General features: G+C 49.4%; 1 protein-coding gene across 8 annotated transcripts in view; it reads right to left on the bottom strand.

Moving 5' to 3' along the window:
* Nucleotides 1-14,719, bottom strand: part of TCF3 (transcription factor 3) — a 146,052-nt gene that overhangs the window by 42,434 nt on the left and 88,899 nt on the right. For all 8 annotated transcript variants that reach the window (XM_015407007.1, XM_015407006.1, XM_015407001.1 and 5 more), the window contains exons 6-8: nucleotides 14,466-14,530; nucleotides 8,769-8,898; nucleotides 2,370-2,419 (exon numbers count right to left, since the gene is read on the bottom strand). In XM_015407007.1, coding sequence (XP_015262493.1) covers nucleotides 2,370-2,419; nucleotides 8,769-8,898; nucleotides 14,466-14,530 — 245 coding nt within the window. The remainder of the gene's footprint in view (nucleotides 1-2,369; nucleotides 2,420-8,768; nucleotides 8,899-14,465; nucleotides 14,531-14,719) is intronic.

Genomic DNA, 14,719 nt, shown 5'->3' on the forward strand with positions numbered 1-14,719 from the left:
CCCCCCCCCCCCCCCCCCCCCCCCCGCTTGTTTAGGGGAAGAGGCAAAAGCCAAGAGAAGATCAGAACAGAGCCCCGCTTCCCTAAAGTCCGATCTTTCACTTTTTGCTTTTGCTGTAATATATTTCCCTCCGCCCCCTCCCCGAAAATAAGTATTTTTTTCTCCCCAAAAGGGGGAAGGTGACAGGTGCTCATTCAAAGCTGCTGACCGTTAGGTGGCCGTTCCTTCATTTCCAACCCTAAACTTAACACCAGGGCATGCTGTGGTACGCAGTGACAATAAATAGTTCTTTCAACACACCCCCCTCCCCTGAAGTCTTAGTCCGGTTACCCAAAGCTGGGTAGCCAGAAGAGAAAAACGGAAACAGCAGGGTGGAAGACGCTCACCCAGAGAAGAGCATTTTTCATGTGGCTTGAAAAGGGAGAGGAGCGCGAAACTCTGGCCCTCTTTCTCAACCGGGGAGACCCCCTTCCCCTACCAGAATGCCCGACGAAAGAGAGCAGCACCTAGCACAGAGCCGCAGGGTTGTGGAACAACAGTCACGAAAGCGGCATCTGTGAGCCACAGGCCCCCAAGGCGCCTTCCCCAAAGAGGGCTGACAGTCCCAGATTCTCTGTCCGGCTCCAAACAGGAAACGCTGAATCAAAACATGCCCCCCCCCCCATGCGCATACCTCCCCCTCTCCCACCTGCAATGACACCTAGTTCAGCAAAAGTCTCAGCCCCCCACCCCACCCGACCTCAAGCCCAACAGGTGAGATAATTTCCTGGATTCAGAAAAAAGCTCAAGCAGAGAGAAGGAAAAAAGGGGAGCCCCCCCCCCGAAAGCAATGTAGACTCAAAATATATTTTGTTTTCAGCTTTTCTGCACCGACTTCCTGCACTTGGGTTGAAATGCACAAACCTCATTCCAAATATGATGGTTTGTTAAATTAAAAAAACAACAACCACAACAGACGCACCGAGAGAACAAATGAATGCGTTAACCTCTAGCTGGTAGGGGGGGGATCCAGACTGGGTGGGGTACGAAGGGGAGACATGGGGGGGGGGGCGGGGGACTAGAAAAGACGAGAGTCTCAGAGCGGCTTACAAACTCCTTTCCCTTCCCCTCCCCACAACAGACACCCTGGGAGGTAGGTGGGGCTGAGAGAGCTCTGACAGAAACTGCTCTTTTTCAAGGACAGCTCTTGTCAGAACTATGGCTTGCCCAAGGTCATCCAGGAGGTGCAAGTGAAGGAGTGGGGAATCAAACCCGGTCCTCCCAGATTAGAGTCCGTGCACTTAACCACTACCCCAGACTGGCTCTAAACACTAAATGTTTCGGGCCAACCACACTGAATTAGAATGCATTTAAAACACAACCTAAAGCTTTGGCGGAAAAGGGGCACTGGAAGTGGAATGTGGATTCCTGGGGGTCCCCCGTTTCCTCTCGTTTGAGTGGAATAAACTCCTGGCCCCTTTGAGTGCAAAACGACAGGTTTTCTAAGCGCCAAATTTCGATCGCCCAAGGATCCAACAGGAAAAGGAGGGGCTTGCCCAAAGCGAGGGAGACGCTTCCAACCGGCTTCAAGGGTCAAAGTCCAACCTGTGTAAGAGGCCCAACCGCACCTATCCTCCCATGCCCCTCCCCAAAAACACAGCCCGATGGCGCCAGGAAATGCTTGCCAAGGTGGCCGAGACCAAGTTCAAAGATAGGAGCTGGCCAGGAAAGGAGTCGGGCCGATCCCTTTATCTCGAAACTTTTTTTTTATATTGCTGCCGGCACACCTGGTGCCTTTATTTATTCACTACTGATTGTATTACTGGTTTTTTTTACCCCTCTCTTCCTCCAAGAAGCTCGGGGCAGTCTTCCCCTCCTTCATTTTGTCATCCCAACAACCCTACGAGGTAGGCCAAGCTGTGAGAAAATGGGATGGTCAACACGGATGCCTGCAAGATTCACAGCAAACATGAACTGGAACCCGTAGCTCCTCCAGATCTCGCCTGGTACACAGCGGCGGGTGACACACCACACGTTGAGATACAGAAAAAACCGAAGCCGGGAGTTCCAAAAGGATTTCAGGCCCTGTTCAACACCATGTCCCCCTGGCATTTTGGGGTCCTTTGCTTTGCGCTGCCTCGGCTTTTTCTGCCCTCCTCCTGGCCCCTTCCGAAATTTCAGTAAACAGCCAAGGCCCAGATTCCACTTTGATGACAACACAGATTCTCAGCATCCCACGACCACCTTAAACCTTCCCGGCAGCAGATCTGCAGACGTTCCGTGATGTCACAGAAGCTCAGCGAATGGGAGCAGGGACGGGGTGAGTCATTTTGCTGCCCCTGGGATGTTCTACCCATTATTATGCCTTAGCAGAAAACCACGCCACTTACCGAGGAGGGGAGTCCCGGGGGCACCTTTCGGACCTTCTTAGGCTGGCCATCTGCATTTGGGGAGAGGGGGGGAAAAACATTAAAAAAAATTAAGAACCCAGTTTGCGTAATCTCAGTGGCAGATTTCGAAGAGCCGTTCTCTTAAAGAGGCAGACCTGGCTTTGTGTTCAAATCCCACCTTGCAGCGAAACCTCTGAAATGAGAACAGGCTTCCTCCGTGCCCAGCCGCGGACCTGGAATGGGCTGTCAGCAAGACGGCTGTACCCCAGAACGTGTTGACTAAAGCAGAGGGTCTTCTGAGCAAGTGCAGAGTGCCTTTCCCTCACCACTAAGCACCCACAGTCCATCCCGGTATGCTTAGAATTAAGGAGCGTGGTTTCTCTCCAGGACAGACGGTGGAGCTCTCACACAGCCCCCGGCTCCAATGAAGCCCTACTTGACTCGGCTAGCACACAAGTCAAATAAGATATGGGATGGTAGAATGTTTTTGGTACAACAAACTGGAAAGGGGAGAAGGGTCAAGGGTGTGATCCAGTTTCAAGGAGCGGCTGGAAAGGAAAGAACTGGGTTCAGATTCCTTACTCAGCCATAAAACTCCCAGGAGGTCTTTGGGTCAGTCACGCCAGTTTGGTATAGTGGTTAGGAGCGCGGACTCTAATCTGGGAGGACCGGGTTTGATTCCCTGCTCCTTCACAGGCAGCTGCTGGTGTGACCTTGGGTCAGTCACAAGCTCTCTCAGAGCTGTTCTCGAGAGAGCTCCCTCAGCCCCACCTACCTCGCAGGGTGTCTGTGGTGGGGAGGGGAAGGGAAAGGAGATTGTAAGCCGCTCTGAGACTCCTTCGGGTAGTGCAGGGCGGGGTATAAATCCAATCCTCTCCTCCTCCTCTTCCTCCTCCTCTTCAGCTAACCTACCTCAAAAGGTTGTTGTGAAGATAAAACAAAGGAGCTTCTTGGAGGAAAGGCAGGAGGGAAATGAGAGACATTTAGTTTTGTTTAAGCTATTTATGTCCTGCTTTTCTCCCCAGTGGGGACCCAGAGCAGCTGACATCCTCCCCCTCATCCCTGCCACTCTATCCTCACGACAACCCTGTGAGGCAGGCTAGTCTGAGAGGGTGTGACTGGCCCAAGGTGACCCAGCAAACTTCCCTGGCAGAACGGGAGATTCAAACCTGGACCTCCCAGGTCCCAGTCCGACATGCTAACCGCTATCCCACGCAAACCGGAACACAATTGAAGAGCTAAAAAAAACCATCCCCAAAACCTATTATTAAGGGATTTATTATGTGCATTTGTAGAGACTTGTCACTTAATAACACAACCTTTATAATTATTTTCTAAAGGTCCAGTTTTTAAAAAGATTCACAGTATTAATGAATATCTTATCAGCATCAGAAGGAAACCAATCGTGACTCATGTAGAGATACAACAAACAGGTGTCTTGGAGGCTGGGTAATTCCACAGTGCCTCTGACTGAATACTCCAATCAAATTAATGCAGAGATGCAACCGTGTTAGCTTCCCACCCCCACCCCGAATCTTTTAGGGAAGGAGTCAAGCATTTCTGCGAAGATCCACAGGCAGGTAAGCAGGTGATTCTACCACACTGGGAATGATTTGAACGTTTCCCTCGCACCAACAAAGAGCCAACACAGAAATCTATCCGCGCTGGAAGCGAGGCAAGAGCAAGCAGAGATGCAACAGGCAACCTCTCGCTGGAAGGTGGGCACCATGCAGCCCCAGTTTTTGAAATGGGTGTGGGGGAGAATTTAAAAAGGCAGGCACTAGGACCCTTCACTGTGGTGCACAGGTATTTTTTCGGAGTGAACCTGTCTGCAAGAACAGGTGGATCTCATTAGTCCAAACATAAGGGGATGAAAGGGAGAGAAAGGGAGGGGTGTGCGGGGGGCCTGGAAATCACATGTGTGGGTGGGGAAGGAAAAACTCAGTTGGGGGAGGGGGAGCGAGCCTGCGTATACCCGTCAAGGTATCGCACTCGAAGCCAGAGAACCCGCCCTCCTGGCCTCTCATCCTGACCCACTAAGTCCCCAAGGAACGGTGCCACTTGCTCTGTCACGAGGGGTAGGAGCTGGCTGAGCTCCCGTGGCCGTATGACCCACTCAGTACAGAAAAGGACTCGCGCAGGCAACCGACCAGGACCCTTTGGAAAGCTTGAAGGAGCACTGAGCACATCGCGGCGCAGTCTGCTTGAAGCTGGAGGCCAACGTTCCCTCTAATTTGTTCCTGTCCACAGAGGGGGGCAGCTCACACCCTGAGCAGAATAGAACTTCCGTGATCTTAACGGGCAGTGCAAGAAGACCCTGCGCGGCTCCGGACTGCTGCTGAGCGGGGCTTCCTGTGTCAATGAGCGGCCCCTCACCCGCACCGCTGAGAGGAAACACTGCTGGTGGCGGCCCTGGGATCAGTCAGTTCTGGAATATGGCTCAGTGGCAGAGCATCTACTTGGCATGCCAAAGGTCCCAGGTTCAATCCCTGGCATCTCCGGTTAAAAAGGACCAGGCAGCAGCTGATGGGAAAGACCTCCGCCCGAGGGCCTGGAGAGCCAGTCTGAGTAGACAAGACTGACCCGGATGGACTGAGGGTCTGATTCAGTGTAAGGTCATGGGACTGCAGCAAATGATACCAAAGAATTTGTGGGGGAGGGCTTGCCCCTGAAATCCAAGTGTGTCTGTGGCAGATTAAAGCCATGCAAAGGGCTGTGGATATGCTACAAGTCACAGAGAGCACCCTTTTGCATGAACACCAGAATTTTAAAAGACACCAAGATGCTAGCGCTCACGGACACATCAAAAGGCTTAAAAGCACGTGGTGGGGGAAAGGCCTTTTCTCAATCCTCCCAGACGTGCCCCCCCCCCCCCCCCGCAAAGCCACAGTTAGGGAGAGACGTCAAGGAAAGTGGATTGGGCTGGTGGGGTGGAGACTCTTACTTTTTTAAAATAAAATAAAATGTGGGGCATCAACAACCATTGATCCCTGGGCCTCTAGGATTCCTCACAAGTCTTCTTCAAAGACCCCCTTCCCTGCCTGGCCTCAAGAGGGGAGAGCCACGTGGGTCAGGCTCCTAACAGGTCTCCATTCCTGGAATATTCCCCCCCCCCCAATCAATGAATGCCAGATGTCTGGATCTGGAGCGCCGACTCCTCCAACTACCTCCGCTCCACCCAGTAAAATGAGTCTTCCAAAGGGCGCCCTGGAGAGGTGCCCCCTCCTTTTTAAAAAGCGCGGCTCCTCAGTACAGCTGCATTTCCCCAAACTCCGGGCCTCTCTTCCAAACGGGCTCCTGTGAAGCACTTCTCCAGCAAGTGTGCGCGTGGGGGGAGCATTTGCAAAATGCAGTGTTCGTTGGGAACAGATTACTGCCCACAGCCACCACCTCCGCCACCCAACATTCGAGCACTCATGGGCACAAAGACATGCTCCAAAGTGCATGGGACAAAATCTTGTCAGGTGAATGGATGGATGAATCAGTTTTCCCGCACAGCAAGTAGAAATAGGGGTGTTTTGCCCTAGGAACGTAAGAACATCAGAAGAGCGCTGCTGGATCAGACCAGTGGTCCATCTAGTACCATATCCTGTCTCGCACAATAGCCAACCAGCTCCTTTGGGCGGCCAACAACGGGGGATAGAGGCTGAGGCCGTCCCCTGGTATTGCCTCCTGGCTCTGGGATTCAGAGGCGCAGTGCCTCTGCATGTGGAGGTTCCCCTCAGCCACCATGGCTAGTAGCCATTGATAGACTGATCCTCCATGAATCTATCGAATCCCCTTTCAAAGCTGTTTATTCCTGTGGCCATCACGACATCCTCTGGCAGCCAATTCCACATCTGAATCACTCTCTGTGTAAAGTAGTCTTTCCTTTTGTCTTTTCCTCTCCTGGAAACTACTGCCCATCGGCTTCATCGGATGCCCTCGAGTTCTAATGTCTCTTTGTCAACCCTCTCCACCCCATGTATAATTTTGCCAACCTCTATTGCGTCCCCCCCCTTAGTTGTCTCTTTTCTCAAATGAAAGGAAGTCCGAGACTCTTCAGAACCTTCCCCTTAAGGAAGGGGCCCCAACCCCCTCACCGTCTTGGTTGCCCTCCTCTGCGCTTTCCCCAGTTCTGCAGTGTCCTTTTGGAGATACGGTGACCAGAACTGTATGTTGTTGTTCAGTCGCACAGTCGAGTCTGACTCTTCGCGACCCCATGGACCAGACGCGCCAGGCCTTCCGGTCTTCTGCCGTCCTCTGAAGTTTGCTCAATTTCATGTTAGTTGCATCTATGACACTGTCTAACCATCTCATCCTTTGCCATCCCCGTCTTCTTTGACCTTCAGTCTTTCCCAGTATCAGGGTCTTCTCCAGTGAGTGCTCCCTTCTCATTGGGTGGCCAAAGTCTTTGAGCTTCAGTTTCATTATCTGGCCTTCCAGGGAACAGTCAGGGTTGACTTCTTTTAGGATTGACTGATTTGATCTTCTTGCAGTCCAAGGGACTCTCAAGAGTCTTCTCCAGCACCATATACACTGTTCCAAATGAAGCCGCGCCATAGATCTATAGGGGGGCGTTACAATATCGGCCATTTTATTCTCAGTCCCTTTCCTAAAGGAGCTGCGGTGGCTCAAGTGGTTAAGACGCTGAACTGCAGGCTGCGGAAGGTCAGTAGTTCAGCAGTTCAGCAGTTCGAGACCCAGGTGCCGCAAGACGGGGTGAGCTCCTGTCTCTAGTTCCAGCTCCTGCCAACCTAGCAGTTCGAAAGCAAGAAATTGCAAGTAGATAAATAGGTACCACTTCGGTGGGAAGGTAACAGCGTTCCGTGCGCCTTGGTGTTTAGTCATGCCGGCCACATGACCACGGAAACATCTTTGGACAGCGCTGGCTCTTCGGCTTGGAAACGGAGATGAGCACCACAACCCTAGAGTCGGATTCGACTGGCTTTCGAGCGAGGGGAACCTTTACCTTTACCTTACCCTTTCCTAATCATCCCTAACACAGTGTTCGCCTTTTCCACCGCTGCAGCACGCTGGGTTGACGCTTTCACGGCGCTATCCGCTACAAACCCCAAGATCTTTTTCCTTCTCAGTCTCAGCAAGTTCAGACCCCCATTGGCCTATCTTTGAAGCTGGGATTCTTTTGTCCCAGTGTGCATCCCCTTACAACCTTCCGTGGGTTTGCAGACAGAATCCAAGGGGCGTCTTTAGCATGCCTGCTTGTAAGAAGGGGAGGGCAGGAGGTAGGTTACCCTCCAGCCCATCTGCCTTTCTTTCCTAGGGCAAACCCCTTTCGCTGGGTCTCTTGAGATTTTCCCACAAAGCACTGGGGCATCAGACTTCCTGAGGGCAGCAACAGTTTCAACCCCTCCCCCCTCAGCTGGTCCAGGGATGCTTCCCGCTTGGACTCCCTGCTTGGTGTCGTGGTTAAGTGCCCGGACTCTAGTCTGGGAGAACCTGGTTTGATTCCCCATTCTTCCACTTGCGCCTGGCTGGATGACCTTGGGCAAGCTGTAGTTCTGATAAGAGCTGTTCTTGAAAAACAGCAGTTCCTGTCAGAGCCCTCTCAGCCCTACCTACCTCGCAGGGTGTCTGTTGCGGGGAGGGGAAGGGAAAGGAGTTTGTAAGCTGCTCTGAGACTCCTTTGGGTAGTGGAAGACGGGGTATAAATCCAATATATTATTGTTGTTGTTGTTGTTGTTGTTATAATACAGCTGGTCCTGTCTTTGTTCAGCCCTCCCCAGGTGTGCCCAACAGCCCCCACAGCGGTTGCAAGCGCAAGCCCTAGAATGTGCCTTGGGTGCTGCCAGGCAGCTGTTTCTTATCACAATACACAGCTTGTGGAACTCACTGCCACAAGATGCGGAGACAGCCACCAGCTTTTAAAGGGGGGGGGAGAGCAAATTTACAGAGGACTCACATATTAAGGGTTGTTAGGCAAGATGGCTAAATGGAACCTCTATGTTCAGAGGTCGGCAGCTATGGAAGGAATACAGACAGGGACTACTGTCTCCAGGCGGGATGCAGTCGCAGCGCTGTGTTCCCTCTAAGCTGAGTCAGTGTGAGCTAGCTCACAGATTTTTAGCCCATTTTTGCCTTAGCTCAGGAAGGAGGGCTCCAGAGCCAACTAACTGATGCAGTAGCCAAATCGCTGGCTCACAACTTTCATGTCAGTAGCTCACAAAGTAGGATTTTTGCTCACAAGACTCCACAGCTTAGAGGGAGCACAGCATTTGTAGCCAAGCTGGACTACAGAGCACCAACTGGAGAAAGTCACCCATGGACCTGGTAGCCCCACACGGTGTACTTCTCATCCTCCACACGGTACAGCCCCACCACAAAGGGATATCAGTGCAGAGACTAGGAGCCCCCTCCCATTCGGTCACCCATCCACCTCATACCAAATACACCACATACCTATACTGCTGTCTGCTCCTCTCCTACGAGGGTTGTTGGGAAATGGGTAGTACTGAGAGCTGCCCTTCACCCCCGTCGGGGAGAGTGCGCTGGGACTCGAAATCCCTATTTCACTCGGAAGAAAGCCAGCCTGCAAAACAGACAACAAAAGGAATGTCAGGAGTTAAAAATGGGAAAAAGCCAGTCCTCCTGGGTAGAAACCTGATCCCGGTCCTGGCCCTCCAACAGCCATGGAGAAACATCAGGGTCTTCAGTTAATAAATATGGATATTATTGGCAATTTATATTTATGTATGATTGCATTTAATATATAAATATTGTTAATAACAAATGCTGATAATGGCTCAGTATTCCTGCAGTTCCCAACAATGGACATGCAAATCTGGCAGATGCGGATATTCTTCTTCAGTACATGGAGGTTCTGCCTAGGTAGCTGAATGGAACTTCCTGCAGCCACATGGGAACCTCCGCACTCAGGGCCCAGCAAGGTAGCCATGTATTATCATCACTGCAAAAACAGTGGGGCTGGCCTAAACTAAAGTTTTCCCCAACCTGGCGTTCTGTTTCCAAAAGCAGCCAAACCTGGCTATAGCTGCTGTCCACAAGTCTTACATTCAGTGCCCGTGATAGAATTCCTTCCCTTTTAAGCATTTTCAAACTGCCAGTGTCTTCCCAAGGTGTGCAGTTTTCAGGTGGTCATCCACAGTCAGGGGTCATTTCGTAGAAAAAGAGGTACAAGAGCTCATTAGCATAACTCATCAGCATATGCCACACCCCCTGACATCACCAGAAGTGTGTCAGAAGGCAACACCCACCGCTCAGGCTCCACTGGACTGTTTTGGATTGCTAGCTATGGGGGGGGGGGGATGTGCAGATCTGTCCTCGCAGAGGAGGGAGAGCTTGTACCTGAATAAAACTTGGTCTTAAAGGTGCCACTGGACTGTTTTGGGCCGGGGGGCCAGGGGGCTCTGCAGCTTACCTGGCTGTTTCTTGCTCTGACTGAGGGCTGCTGGGAGCAGGGGGTGGGGCTTCTTGCATGTGCCCGCCCCCTGGGCTCTTTACTGCCGGAGCTCTGCTCCTGTGTGCTCCTGCAGGAAATGACCCCTGTCTACAGTCATAAAGACCAGAAACATGGTTCAAACCGAACCTCAGAAAAGACACAAAGGTGCAGAATTCTACCACCAGAGCCGGCTGTGGTCGACAAAATTCAGGGCGCCCTTACATCCAATGCCAGGCTCTCCCTGCCACAACTTTGCACCCCGCAGAACTGACCTAACCTAGAGACAGACGCGGCCAGCCAACACCATCCCAGATTGCCCAAGTCTCTGACCGCTTACGCCTCCCCCCCAAAAAAACTTTCGATCCTTTCTCTACCATGCCTCTTTCTCTCCCGCTGGCAAACCAATCCCAATATTAACGCTCCGGGGCTTGCTGGCAGGTTTCCTTATTTTAAAATTAAATCCACTCTGGCATCGAGAGCCGGCCCTGCGCAGCTGTTTCTGAACTCAAAAAGAAAACATCCTGCGTTTAGGGAAGGCCGGGCGGCGCAAATCACAACAGGGCTGGTTTTCATCTTTGAACAACCTCCGCTCTCTCTTTCCTGGCGAAAAAAGAGAACCGGAAAGCTCCTGTGTGCAGGCGTCTCTTGTCTCAGAGGACCGCTCAGGTGAGGGGGAAGGAGGAAAAAAGGATATCTGTTTTGAAGTGTACCAAACAGAGGACCCCAAATGCTAAGTAAATGGAGCTGCGAAGCTGGACGTTTAGGGTTTATTATTTATTTATTTGACTTTTACCCCGCCCTCCCCGCCGAGGCAGGCTCAGGGCGGCTTACATAAGGAACCAATTAAAAAAACAATAATATCAATATAAAATACAGAGTAAAATTATTAAAAGCATTAACATAGCGATGGCAATGTAGCTATGGTAGTGCATTTAGAAACATACAATCAGCGGTACCTCCACTCTCGGCAGGCTCAGGCTGGCAGTAAAGTCGGCACAGGGCACAGATGGTAACATGCAGCTCCTTACCTGAATGCCTGACAGAAGAGCTCCATTTTCGCGGAACTGTGAGGTCCCGTGGGGCCCTTATTTCATCTGGAAGTTTATTCCAGTAAGTTGGAGCTGCTACAGAAAACGCCCTGGTCCTAGTTGATACCAGCCTGGTGTCCTTGGGGGGGGGGGGGGTGGTTTTGCAACCCTGACCGTAGTGCTCTCTGGGGAGCATATGGGGAAAGGTGGTCCCTCAGGTAGGTGGGTCCCTGACCACAAATTCCAATCTTGCCTCGCTAGCTGACCTTGGCTCACTCCCTCTCTGTCTGTGATAGGGCTACATTCTGCTGCTTTGGACAAACAGGTTGTCTAATTCCAGTTCCTGCCTCCCAACTGGGCCGGCCAATTCATTTATGTTTTTACGTTATTTATAGTCCGCCTTTCTCACATGGACCGAAGGCGGCTTACACAGAGTGAGTCAGAAGAAGAAGAGATTGGATTTATACCCCGCCCTTCACTACCCAAAGGTGTCTCAGAGCGGCTTACAAACTCCTTTCCCTTCCCCTCCCCACAACAGACACCCTTGTGAGGTAGGTGGGGCTGAGAGAGCTCTTGACAGAAACTGCTCTTTTTCAAGAACAGCTGTGCCAGAACTATGGCTTGCCCACGGGCATCCAGCCAGGTGCAAGTGGAGGAGTGGGGAATCAAACCCGGTTCTCCCAGATTAGAGTCCGCGCAATTAACCACTACACCAAAATGGGCCCCAAATTTTGGTTATAATATTGATCTTGACCATTGGTTGCAAATAGGGGAAAGAAATGTTAAAATAACAAAACTGGTTGCCTTTAAAGAGTCAGGACAGTCAACAAAATGGGATAACCAATAACTGATGCATTAAGATATTAGAAGACTGAGGCTTTGATCTTCCAGACCGGGGAATTTATTATAAAGCCTGTGCACTGACATGGATTAAAGAATGAATAAGAACTGAAAATACGAAATTGTTAAAATTGGAGGGACATGATTTAATCCTAGATGACATGCCTATCTCTGGTATTGAAAAGCGTGTAATCACAAATACTTTAAAAACCATTTGGTGAGGAAAGCATTGCTGTTAGTATGGGAAAGAATCGGGCATAAAATATATGTGAAGATCCCAAAATGGGTCTCTCCAGTGGAGGCATTTACTCAGCCTAGATTATCGGAGAAGAAAAAAGTACTTAGATATGAAGATTTATTAGGAAAGGAAGACAGGTTGAAGTCCAAAGACGAACTAGAGGAACAAGATATATATTTGGATTAGTGGACAAGAGTACAGCTAGACTCTAGATATGCTAAAGATAAACCTCAAGGGTTTGTTGTAGAACAATCGGAGTTTGACACACTTTTATATGAAACATGATAAATTGATTAAGAAATGCTACAGATAAAGATGGAGGACGAGGTGATTAAAGAATGTATGTTAAAATTGGGCCCCAAATTTTGGTTATAATATTGATCTTGACCATTGGTTGCAAATATGGGAAACAAATGTTAAAATAACAAAATCGGTTGCCTTTAAAGAGAATTTATATAGAATGTTTTATAGGTGGCATATAACACCAGATAAATTAGCCAGAATGTATCCTGCAATGTCTGATAAATGCTAGAAATGTAAGGCATGGGTGGGAAGTTATTTACAGTGGAACTGTAAAGAGGTGATGCTATATTGGAGAAGAGCTCATGAAATGTTACAGAAAATATGTTTGTTACCTCTACCATTTAAAACTGAAATGTTCCTGCTTAATATTATGCCTGATGTAAAAGACAAGAAAGTTAAATATCTAATTAATATACATAGTTATGGCAGCAAGAATTCTTTATGCGAAGCACTGGAAGAAAGCAGAGATACCAACGGAAAACGAACTTTTGACAAAAAAAAAATTGAAACAGCAGAAATGGATATACTGTCAAACCTGTTGAAGGACAGTAGCAAACAAAACGTGAGAAGCAATTTGACAGTATTTTATGAGTGGGTGGAAAGAAACTTCGAAGACCAAGAACAATGAATATATATAACATAAAATTTGGAGAGACTCCAACTTGAACTACGTAGAATTTGACTCTTGTCAGGAAACGTAAGAAAAGACTTTAACAATTTGACTAAGTGATACTAACTTTAGTAATTCTACAAAAAAAACCCCCGATTTGGAGAGACTCCAACTTGAACTACATGGAATTTGACTCTTGTCAGGAAACATAAGAAAAGACTTTAACAATTGGACTATGTGATACTAGCTTTAGTAATGCTACAAAAAAACCCGAATGGAAAACAAAGAACTAAGACTGAAAACTTGTAACAGCTATGATATAAATCTGATATAATTCTCCTATATGTCTTATCCCATACCCTGTACCCTTCTTACCCTTATATTTTCTTGTCCTATAATATGTTCAAATCCAATTTAAAAAAAGAAAGAAATGAGACTGGAAACCAGACCATAAGTGTTAGTATGATATATTAAAAGGTACAGAAATTACTTAATAGGATCCAGGCAGGTAGCCGTGTTGGTCTGAGGCAGCAGAGCAAAGGTGGAGTCCAGCGGCACCTTTAAGACCAACAAAGTTTAATTCCAGGTGTCCGCTTTTAATTCCAGGTGTCAGCTTTCGTGTGCATGCCGAATACCCAGGATTAAACTTTGTTGGTCTTAAAGGTGCCACTGGACTCAAAACTTTGTTCTATAACGGCATCCTGTGTACAATATGCTATATCCAGCGGAAAAGTCCTAACCATTTATCCAAGTAGGTTTGCAAAACCATTTTGCGCTGTGCGGCCTGTGCAGAAAAGCCCTCTTGAATAGTCCAGTTTTGTATAATCGGCAAATATCCACAATAGCCTTCCCATGGTGTTTTCCCTCCGTCCTCATAGCTGGTCTCCAGAAATACATTTCCATGGAACGTGGAAGCCACATTTAGCCATTGTCTACTATGGAGTTATCGCCTGATATTATACGGCCGTCAGATTGAAAGGTACACTTCTGCAAGACATGGATGTTCTATTTAATCATCACAGCCAAAGACCTATCCCATAGATTAACGGGAATTGCTCTTTGTGTACAAGCAGCCTGGCTGGATCAGAGAAAGGTAAGGTCCATGTAGGTCTAGCATCCAGCTTCACATGAGGGCCATAGAGAAGCCCCCGTCCAAGCTTATAAGCAGGGCACAGACACCGTAGTCTCCCCCAGGGTTGACCTGCTTATCTTCAGAGATCTGACAAGATCGGGCTCATCTGGGCTCCCCAGGTCAGGGCAAAATATCTGTTGCCTGCTGTTTCGACCCATACAGAGCAATGCAACGGCTGAGGAGGGGGGAAAGCAACAATTTGTAAAACCCAGAACAATCTTTCAAATGGATCAATAAACCCGGCACAAAACCAGCCCGGAAACCTTCATCGCAAACAGAACAGAGGGAGAGGGGCTACTCCATTCAGGTTCATCGGCTGGAAACAGGATACTGGATCAGGTGGGATGTCGTGTCCGTCCAACAAGGCAGAATGGAGCCTCTCCCTACAGAAGACGCCCACAACATCTTTGGGAGCGGAGGGCTGTTGGCTTCGCCTGAGACCTGCCTGTAAACCTCCCAGAAGCCCCTGGGTGGCATATGGCGGGAAACTGGCCAAAGTTGGTCACTTTGGCCCCGTAGTCCCGACCGCCACACTCCTTCTCTCACCTGATTGAGGGCCGGCATGCCTGCGTCTCTCCCAAACGTGTAGGAGCTTCTTTCGGTACCTTTCCCTAAAAGTTGGGAGGGGGGAAACAAAAGACAGAACAGAGAGTCAGTGAGTGCTCCGCACTGCAAGGTTGTCGGGAACCATGTGGAATGCCTCCCCGGGACTTGGGCAGAGCTTCCCAAGGGACAGCAACGGAGACTTTCAATACATCATATTGGATTGGATGCAATGACTCCCCTCCCGCTCAGGGAGG

The sequence above is a fragment of the Gekko japonicus genome, unplaced genomic scaffold, assembly GCF_001447785.1.
Source record: "Gekko japonicus isolate JY-2015 unplaced genomic scaffold, Gekko_japonicus_V1.1 scaffold1894, whole genome shotgun sequence".
Lineage (NCBI taxonomy): Eukaryota > Metazoa > Chordata > Lepidosauria > Squamata > Gekkonidae > Gekko > Gekko japonicus.